The sequence below is a fragment of the Saccostrea echinata genome, unplaced genomic scaffold (assembly GCF_033153115.1).
Source record: "Saccostrea echinata isolate AGI-Se365-2 ecotype Australia unplaced genomic scaffold, CSIRO_AGI_Sech_v1 ptg000017l, whole genome shotgun sequence".
NCBI lineage: Eukaryota > Metazoa > Mollusca > Bivalvia > Ostreida > Ostreidae > Saccostrea > Saccostrea echinata.
The window spans coordinates 3,511,294-3,522,612 of record NW_026889766.1 but is presented as its reverse complement, the minus strand read 5'-3'; the positions used below and the strand labels follow the sequence as shown (position 1 = coordinate 3,522,612).

Below are 11,319 nucleotides of genomic sequence, written 5' to 3'. Positions count from 1 at the left end.
TACAAGATACGTATGTTGGAGTGATCAAACACAATATAATCTATATATTTTTGCAAAAACGTAATACAAATTTTGCAGAAAAGTAAAAATGATTTTTTTTCCTTAAAAAAAAAAAATGCAGAAATGTTTTTAAGCACTACCTTTCGCTATTTATCCGTCGCAAAGAGCTTAAATCGGGTTATTAATTCATGGAATTGATGGAAATACTTTAACAACAACATAAGTCCAAATAAAATGTCTTATTTAAGGGCCGGAATAACTGTCTATTTTTTTATATAAATTTTTATTGATTTATTTTGGTTTTATGAAGTGCAATTGACTTGGAAGATTATTTGCATAAACGTTTATACATAAAATTTTCACGCGAGCCAATTGCTTCATCATCATCATAAATAAAAAAAAAATTCTTAAATTATTTCCAATATTAACATGCCCTTGATTCCGTAAATTCAAGCCCAAGCCTACATATCTCTGTCTCTCGCCTCGCACGTAATTTTTATAAACCAGGCATGAAACAGCCGCTCTATGCAGAAGTCAAGTATTCTAATTATTTGCAGTTTTATATCGGACAAAAATTTTTTAAAATGAAAATATAGCACCATTAGCGGTACGAAAGAGAAACAATTAAAGAAAAATTTGATTTAAAAAAAAAAATTAAATTTTATTATTATATTATTATTATTTTGATTTCTAAACCTTAACAAATAATCAACCGGGTTTTTCCCACTTTTTTTTTCTACTTTCGGTTTAATATTTATGCGTTAGTTATTTTCAGGAAGGTACCGCAGGGAGCACACAATTTTATAAACAGGTAAAGGTTTTATCTCTGGCATTATATTGTTTGTGGTACTCTGCCATGAAAACAGAAAATATGTCATTTTTTTTCAATTCTTAGTAATATTATTCGAACAATTTCAGGCAATGAAAGGCTCCTGAATGAATCAGTATATATCTATTTATAGTCAAAATATCGATCAGCTAAATATTTCCGTACTTTGCCTTGGCAAAGGAATGTCACAGCGAAGGAGGTCTGTCTCATGATATAGCTTTGAAAAGGGACGAAATAGGAAAAAATGGGAAATACGATAAAGATTGAAATGGCATGAATGAATATTTTCAATCAATTCTATAGGAAGACAAATATTTATTCTTGATTTAAATTAATATGCAGGAATTCTTTACTGAAAAAAAATATGTTTAGAAGCTGCACTTCCTTTATAATGCAATACCTGCATATATTTATCAAGACTCTAGGCATAATTTAATAATCAATATTCTTGTGGTAATAAGGGTCCATTCATTTCCATGTTTATTGTGACATTAACACATCTCAAAGTATATTTCAAAATTTATTTATTGACTAATGCCAAATATTGACACGTACTAGATAATGATTTATATGGAACTTTGATATCATTTTAATGAGATAATAGTTGTTAAGCTTTTTTTGTTTTCATTTGCATGTATACATTTTTGTTTCTTTAAATATAATAAAATAAATATGTTTGGCCCTAAAGGTGCCTTCATCATCAAACTTTTTTGTTTAAAGTAAAGCAAAATCTGCATTAATTTCCAATGAATATTTTACACTTTAATTTATATTAAAAAAATATTTATTTTATGATTGAATAATTCCCACTTATTAGCTGAAATCCAACAATGTTTGTAAAAAAAACTACGTCATGTTCACCTGCATTTTATTTTTTCTACATTGGACTAAAAATTGATTGGGAAATCCTTAAGTGATACAAATAGTTTCGTAAAGTTATTTCTCTTACACCTGACTTCCACTTAAGTGAACTTATCATTCAGGCACATAGAATCTGGGGAAAATTTTGACCTTTACTCGGCACTCAGGGCCATTGAGCAGTGAGAGATCTTTATCGTGCAAACGCCTGCCGTGACACGGGGCTTCGGTTTTTAAGGTCTCATCCGAAGGACCCGCAACTTTCACCTCAAAGTGCCGAGCACATGAAGGAACAGTTGCTACCCATTTTTTATCGACTTAGGTCAGTCGCGGCCGAAATTCGAACTCACGACCTCCCGATCACGGATTGAGCGCTCTACCTACTGAGCTACCGTGAACGATCAGCAGATATAAAAAGTAAGATGTTGTCGATTGCTTAATGAGTTTGCATCATTTTTAATAATGAATCATATAATAATAAAACAGTTATTGCTGTTTTGAGCTCAATACAATGATAAAGACACCTTAGAAATACAATATTCACCTAGCCCTTCGAACTCGGTGAATATTATACTCCTGAGGTGGCTCATCGTACTGTCCCCAAATACAGCAGTAATTGTATAATGTTGGCAATTTTATTGATATATCACACATATAGGTAAAAACAAATCCCTCCGTTTTAGAAACCAAAACTACTCAGTATATGTCGACTCGATTTATCCCAATGAACTTGAAATAAAAGAAACCACAGAGTCTGTCAATCTTCTTCAATTTTGGATGTTTTACTGACTATTGATGACAAAGGCCAACCAAAACTAAATTGTATGACAGCTTTTCCATGTCAACTTTCCTTATTTATGTAGTAATATTCCGATATCACTTGCATATGGTGTTTATGTCTCCCAACTTATTCCCTACTGAAGAGCATGCTCGGACTACGATCAATTTTAAAGCCGAGGCAGGCTACTGACAGATAAGTTGATGTTACAGGGATTTCAACAACCTCGTTTAAAGTTATTATTTCGTAAAAAATGTTATGGTCGTTATAATGATCTTATTAGCAAATATAACCAATCACTGGTTTATATTTTGGCTGACTTGTTTCAAACCAATTGTTAAGCCTTTGTTTTTATACTTAATTTAACTACGGGATGCTCAGTCTACTTGATTAATACAAAGGGCTCACGGCGGGTGTGACCGGTCAACAGAAGATGCTTTCTCCTCCTAGGCACATGATCCCACCTCTGGAATTTCCAAGGGTCCGTGATTATGCCCTGTTCACAGACTTGTATTGTTTGAAGTTTTTAAGAGATCGATCACTGTTTCTTATCTTAACCATTTTTCATTTAGTAGTCATCACTTCTCCGTATTGAACTTGCAAAAGAAAAAGATGTAGTGTCATTACTTTGCTACATTTCTAAGTTTTAAACAGGAAAAAATCTCAAGATGACTCATTAAAGGGATTATTTTCCTTTTAAAAATAGTGTCCACAGCCATCGCCCACGTCAATTTTTGGATATATTGAGTAAAAAAATCTTTGAAAAAAAAATCACATTTCCTAAAATCTTTGTGGGCAGTGCATGAGGTCTATATTGTCTGAAAGAAAACCACTGAAAATTAATTTCTTATGCAACTTTTAAAGAGAATACGGGAAAATGCTCAAATTCACTGCGTCACAATCGGCATTTAGGAGGTCATATAAAAAGTTTTCTATGATTTTACTGCATGAAGTTTAAACAATTCGGAAAAGCATGAGTTTGAATTTATCATACAATATTAAAAAATACAAGACCAGATTTGTATTGAAACAAAAACTTCTTCTTTGAAGTTTCATCTGTCCCATCAGAATATGTTCAGTTTTTAATGGTATGTTCCAAGGTTTGTTAGTTTCTTATCAATAAAGTAATTTTTCAATGATTTAAGAGATACCAACAATGTTTTTATCAGAAAATATTCGTAATACTTACATGTATGTAATATCTTTTCCCATATTAGAACCAGGAAAACCATTCAAAAATGAAAATAAATAAATTTGGCTCTTTCTGCTACTGTTTCCCATTGCTAACAAAAGTCAGGGTCTAAAACGTAAGCTTTTAACGTCGTATTGAAACGGATTATTCCTGTGAATTGAAATGTAAAGAACCGTTCACGGTAGCTCAGTCGGTAGAGCACTCGCTCGGGAGGTCGTGAGTTCGAATCTCGGCCTCGACTGATATAAGTCGATAAAAAATGGGTAGCAACTGTTCCTTCGTCATGCGCTCGTCACTTTGAAGTGATAGTTGCTGGTCCTTCGGATGAGACCTTAGAAACCGAGGCCCCGAGTCACAGCAGGCGTTTGCACGATAACGATCCCTCAATGCTCAATGGTCCTAAGTGCCAAGTAAAGGTCAAAATTTGAAGCCTTTCACCGATATATGGTGACGTCTCTATATGAGTGAAAAATTCTCGAATGGGACGTAAAACAACATACAATCAATCAATCATGAAATATAAAGATAATGAACAGTAATCATGCTCAAAGTCCATTGAAACAATACAAATCACGAGGATAGCAAACGTGGACATTTAAAAACATCAGAGGTGGCATCTGGTGCCATGGAGGAGTAAGCATCCACTGTCGACCGGTCACACCCGCCGTGTGTTCTTTGTCATGATCGGGTAAACGGGAAAATTCGTAGCCTATTCAATGTGAGAATATTGTCCTAGCAATTTGTATTAAAACATTCGACTTAATGTTAGACTGTATTTGCTGACAGGATCATTATATCGACCAAAGAATTGGCAAAATGTTGACTTTAAAAGAGACTGTTGATATCCTTGTTTCATCGACTTATTTGTCAGTAGCTTGACTCGTTTCAGAAATTGTTTGTGCATTTAGCATGCTCTCGCGTATCGAATCAACTGGGAGACATAAACTCCATATAAAGGTGATATATGGTATACTGCTACATTAATAAGGGAAGTTGACAATGGAAAAGTTAAAGTTATCATGTTTTTCATAAAATGTTGTCGTTAGGTTACCATTAACAAAAGGAAAATATCAAAAAATGAAACAGACGTGTCAGACTCTTTGGTATCTTTTATCTCATGTTCGAAAGGATATATCGAAACAAGGTAGGACTGGAAATGAATATTGTTTATAGATAAGACGTCGTCGATATATCATAATGTTGAATTGAAGGACACAGCAAGAGACTTCTTCTTTTCGTGTAGAAGTTTTTGAATGAATTCTGCTTGATATGAATACAAAATTAAATATTGATTAAACTTAATTTATATTAAAAAAAAATAAGGTTGAATATTACAGGTAAATGAACTACGAGGGTTCCCAAGAAAAACGCGAACATTAAAATTTTTTTCACTAATGCTATAAAGTTGAAAATCAGCATGCATCATAATGAACATTTTTTAAATGCTTCTTATGAATTTTAAGAAAATATCTCTATAAATAACATTTTCTTTCAATTAAACTGATCTTACATAATAGCCGTCGGTACAGCACCGACGACGCCAAAACTTAGTTCGTGACGCTAGTAAAATTATTCAGGAATTTTGCTTCTTTTCTTTAGTATTTTATAAAATTTTGTTTGAAGCAGAAATTGGACAGAACATGTGATTTTCAGCCAGTAACCGAGATACCTATCTTTCACAATCAAGAGTCATCAAAAGATCGCGTAATTAATTCTTTGAATAGACTATTTCCCAACCACGATCATGACACCAACTTCTCACGAAGTTTATCTTCGCGTATGACGTCCTGTTTCTTAATTTTCAGTTTGTAGTCATTTTGTTGGTCCATCATGCTCCTCTTTCATCGTATAACCAATCCTTGAACCTCTTTTAATAGGTATAAACCAGTATATGAGATTCGTTTGTGTCATTTCAGCGTTTCCATCCTTTTCCCCGTACGCACAAGAGTCATTCATCGTTTAACACAGGTACTGAATGATATTCTGGTGCGCCGCATAATCACTCGAGGTCGCCATTTTTGACACTATCTAAAAGGAAGTATTTGTGCATATAACATCATAAAATTGCCTTTTTTGAGGTCAAACTAATGAATTTCTATAGAAAAGTAAAACAGATCATATAGTTTTAGCCGATGCAAATTTAATCACATTTTATTTCCGTATAATCTGATAATAAAATAAAATATCGCTGACATTGTTTTTCTTAAAAAGTATTAAAATGCGGTACTATCTTTTTTTCTTTGAAAGCCGTTTCCATATACAAATGAGATTACAAAATCACTATTTTGTCAAAATAACAAGAATATAATTTTCCAACATTGTGCGAAAAAATGAATAATTCTTATCAGGTATTTTAAGTGATATTTAAAGAGTTCGCGCTTTTCTGGGACAACCCTCATATTAATGCAAATACAATTGTCTGTATATGTAGCATATCCATATTTCATGTAGCATTTCGAAGAAAGGAAACACTGCCAGATAATAAAGAGGAAATAATAAATAAATAAATAAATAAATAAATAAATAAATAAATAAATAAATAAATAAAATGTTCTTAAGAACTTCGAGAGGCACAAAAATGATTTATTTTCAAACTCAATAAATTTATTTCTGGGGGAGGGGATATTTGACCAAAAAACAGACTTGGGAAAGATTTCATCTCCTTGCATCCCCCCCCCCCCCAGCAATACCACCTGTCTGATAAGAAATGATTAGTTGTAAAATGTAAGAGCCAGGAGCCTCTTAAATTCATCTTAGAACGGGTCTTAAAATAACTTTTCTTTAGGAAGAACCTTAGAAATGTCTTAAGTTAGGACGGATTCCATAGCCTCTTATATCTTCTAATTTATCTCAGTCCTAAGATGGCTTTGAAAAGGTGCCTGCAGATCTTAATCTTTATTAATTGTTAATAATCTTTGCAGATCCAATTTTGAATGGCATTAGAGAGATCATTTGCCCAGCACTTTGCTGAATGCGAAAACTGTGAGGAAAACCCCGCGCAGTTCCTATGCAAAACATGCCCTGGCCATCTTTGTGAAACATGCAAAAGAGAGCATGAAACGAGAAAAATAACTAAAAATCATGAAGTTATACACATACACTTAGACAGGGAGAATACACTTGGTCTACTTTATTGTGCTGAACACACGGTAAACAAAGTGGAATGGTACTGCTCTCCCTGCAAGGAGCCGGTGTGCACAAAATGTCTTATGGAATCTCATAACGGCCACAGAATGAAAGAGCTGGATAAAGTACTCAAAGAGATCGGGAAAAAACTTGAAGAAGAAAAAGGACAAGTAGAAAGAATACTTTTACCTAAATACAGAGAAATGTTATCTGAAGTGAAAACCACAAAATCAGAAATATCAATAAGAGCTGAAGAAGTGCGGAAACAAATAGAAGGTCATGAAAAATCAATAATAGAGCAGGTGACAATGATGAAAGAAAATGTTCTACAGAATTTACTAGAAGGGGAAAAGAAAGCAATAATATCAATGGAGAAATCTGAAAATGAAATCGAAAGTAGAATTGAAAAACTGCTGAAAATCAATGAAGTCATCACCAGCAATTTGCGTGCAAATCCTGGGATTACGTTTTTCAAGAATACAGATTTCAAAGCATTGCAAGAAATGCATCAATTTCCCACAAAAGTTTTTTTCAAACTGGATAATTTTCAACCTGGTGATCCATTTTCATCAGAGCGTCATTTCGGAAAATCTCCAGAGTTTACAATTTATCATCAACCTCGCTTGCAATCTGAAGATGTTATAAAGGAAACCATTATTACTGATTTGTTTAACAAAATAAGTCTTTTAGAATCACAAATTGAAACAGAAAGAAATGTGCTTACTCGTAGTAGTCTTCGGAGACAACTGAACAGGCAAAAGGAAGAACTTTCAAAAATTTTATGATCAATTTAAGTGATTATTTTAATGCTACACAACATTTTTAGATATGTCATAGGGATAGACATTAACTTTCAGATTCACTTTCCCTTGGCAAGTGATCTTAAACTTTGACTTGTCCGAATGCAAAACTTTGTTGCCCAGAATTAGGAAAGAACTTTTGAAAAGAAGAAAATTATTAATTACTGTAAGTGTTATTATAAGAAAAAATGTGACCAAATACACTACTGTCAATTTGGCAAGTTGAGCAGCATCAAAAAATTTGATGCTGCATCTGTACATAAATATATATCACTGTACTTGTGAATTTAACCTTTTAACACACACTTTCAATAAGCAATAACCTTCCGTTTCCTTTTCATAAAATTCATATTTTTAGAAAATTATTTTCGGTAGGATCCTTTTGTGAATCGTGACTTCCGGAGATAACTGTAAAGCAACGCTAAAGGAAAATAGTTGTTACGAAACATACATCTTATCTTGATCAGGATACATCGTGTTACACTGTACTTATATTATGTGCGTAAATAAATAATCTAATTTCCTAACAAGAAGTTATATTATGTAACAAAATTTTGTTAGACGTAGAGCGTATTTACTACGAAAGAAAATAACGAACCCGATTTTAAAATGAACGGTATAACCCAGAAACGCTACACTAGATTGAGGCTAGCAGCCAATAACAGCAGCCATTAAGCCCGTAGAAGCTAGCAGCCAATAAGGAAATTCATCAAAGGACTGAGAGTACTCTGACGCACTACTGTTTAATGCCTCATCTTCGATAATTTATAATTAATAATTAGATAATTAATGCAACACTTAATTATTTAATAATTCAAACACTTGGAGACAGTTAAGCTCACCTGCATAAGGAAAATTATGCGGTTTCAAAACAAACAAAAAAAATGTCACCATCTTTGACCGCTTAAGAACAAACCAAAATTGGAAATAGGTTAAGTACTTTAGGGAGAATCCCTTTTAAGCTCTTTTACGGGTCCCAGGAACATGATGGTGCCAAAAGGCTAACCTGAAATTTGCTTACTCCTAATATTTACATTGATAAGGGTTTGAAGGTAATTTAATCTATTTTAAATTATTATCATTGAAGTGTGCTTCGAACATTTACTGGCACAAGGTAAAGGGTCCACAGGGCTATTATATACGGCCATAAAAATTAGGCTGAAGTGGTACCACCAAGTGGTGCCAAGGGCGGGTTACATATTTCAGCAGCTATTATACCTCTCATGTTAGAAGTGTGCTTTAAATCATTACTGTGGCAAGATAGAAGATTTCTAGGACAATCATTTCCCGCAATCGGTATGAGACTGTAGTGGCACCACCAAATGGTGCTAACAGTGGGGAACAAATTTCAAACTTTCATTTTTCAACCATCATTGACCACTAGAACAAACTAACACTAAACTGGTAAAAAGTTAAGGGCCTAAGGGAGTATCCCTTGTCAACTTTCTGACAGGTTCCAATGACTGAAAAAGGCCAGTTAGGTAACCTGAACATTTTTGTTTTTCACTTTGTCTATTGATATACGGATTAAAAGTCAAATGATATAACGCTTATCTTTGAAGTGAGCTTCATACCATTGCTGGGGCAAGGTAGAGGGCCCCTAGGACTATCATTTCCCGATATCGGAATGGGGCTGTAGTGGTACCACCAAGTGGTGCCAAGTGTGGGGGACGTATTTCAAGCATTCATTTTGAAACCATCTTTGGCAAGTAGAACAAAGTAACACTGGTGAAAGATGAAGGACCTGAATGAAAACCACATGCCAGGATTTTGAAGGGTCAAGAAGAAGCAAAAGGGCCAGTAAGCTAACCTGAACTTTGTTGTTTTTCACTTTTTGTTTTAATAAACGGGTAAAGGTCAGCTATTATACCCCTTATCTTTGAAGTGTGCTTCAAATCATAACTGGGCAAGGTAGAAGGCTCCTAGGACTATCATTTCCCGCTATCAGAATGGGGCTGAAGTGGTACCACCAAGTGGTGCCAAGGGTGGGGGACGTATTTCAAGCATTCATTTTGAAACCATCTTTGGCTACTAGAACAAACTAACACTAGTGAAAGGTTAAGGACCATAGGGAGAATCCCTTGCCAGTTTCATGCAGGGTCCCGGAGAAAGGAAGGCACCAGTGAGCTAACCTGAACTTTGTTGTTTTTCACTTTGTGTTTTAGTAAACTGGTTGAAGGTCAGCAATTATTCCCCTTGTCTCTGAAGTGTGCTTCAAATCATTACTGGGGCAAGGTAGAGGGCCCCAAGGACTATCATTTCCCGCTATCAGAATTGAGCTGTAGTAGTACCACTAAGTGGTGCCAAGGATGGGGGACGTATTTCATGCATTCATTTTGAATCCATCTTTGGCTACTAGAACAAACTAACACTGGTGAAAGGTTAAGGACATTAGGGATAATCCCTTGCCAGCTTTTTGAAGGGTCCGGGGAAGATAAAGGCTAGTTAGCTAACCTCAACTTTGTTGTTTTCCACATTGTACATTGATAAAAGAGTTAAAGGTCAGCTATTTCACCCATTATCTTTGATCATTAAATGATATCTGGAGACAAATAAGCATTTCGAATAACACCTTTGTTTACCCAAGTTATTTACATATTTTTTATTTTCTAAAGAAAATCAAAGTTTATTCGTTAATTTTTTTGCAATGAAATTCCTTTCACATTCTTCAGTTCTTTTATTCCTACGATATTTTTTTCATTTGAAAAGTAAATATTTGTTCGTATAACCATACATTATATACAAATTTACATTACTGGTATAATGTTTTAGAAATATTGATCTCATTTCCTCTAAAACAGTTGTAGAGTAAAGTTTCGATTTTAACTTAAGCAGTATGTACTAAAGTAACAATAGTTAACTATAGTGAACAATAGTCTATTTTTGCTATGATAGTGACACCAAAAACTGGTTCCTATGGTCGTTGGTGGTGCTTTTGGCTGGACCATATATCATGCATTATTTTCTATATCATTCATGGCCACCGGTACCAGGAAGTCCAGATTACCTTAGGCCTTATCAGGTTTTGGAAAGGTCTGTGGCCAGTTACCTCACCCAAACTTTTGCCATCTTTGCATTGCATTGGGGAAAATGTTGGTTCCTTTCATGAATAGTTAAAAAGTCCATCAAACAATTACTGGTACATAGTAAAAGAGCAAAATCAGTATACTTAATGTCTCATTCTTCAAATATATTTCGTTAACAATAAAGACTGTGTACTATTAAATACATATATCCATCTTGACAAGATAAAAATCAATTAATCCTTACATCTATATCAATAATTTTTGTTGTTTCAATAGTGTTTTATTGAAAAAACAACCACTTTTGAAATAATCATTTCAATCGTGAACGTTATTTCAAAAGTAGTTGACATCCGTTCTAGGTTTTGAGGTGCATTCTCAACCACTATTGAAATACTGAGTAATTAATTTAATGGTTAACGTTATTTTATAAGTGGTTGCAACAATGTACTATTTAAGAAATGGCTGTCGGCGTAAATATTTGTGAGTATAAAAAGTCGTGAAACTCGTGAAGATTTCTTGCACGCGAATAAAAGCTGATTCACGTGTTAAAGGTCGGCGTTTATCACCCTTATTTTTGAAGTGTGCAAAAAACGATTACTAGAGCAGAGTAAGAGAACAATATGGTTATAATTTGCCTCTCACAGATTTTGTTTTTAGGGAATCGCAAGAGGTGCCCAAGATCTTGGACAAAGAACAAGGCTCACTTAGGG

The 11,319-nt window shown here is 34.1% G+C and overlaps 1 protein-coding gene across 1 annotated transcript; it reads left to right on the top strand.

Moving 5' to 3' along the window:
* The first annotated feature begins 6,590 nt into the window (after nt 1-6,590).
* LOC133189239 (E3 ubiquitin-protein ligase TRIM45-like) lies at nt 6,591-7,568 on the top strand. Its single transcript, XM_061324643.1, has one exon. The coding sequence runs from the start codon at nt 6,591-6,593 to the stop codon at nt 7,566-7,568; it is 978 nt and encodes a 325-aa protein (XP_061180627.1).
* Nucleotides 7,569-11,319: the final 3,751 nt, after the last annotated feature.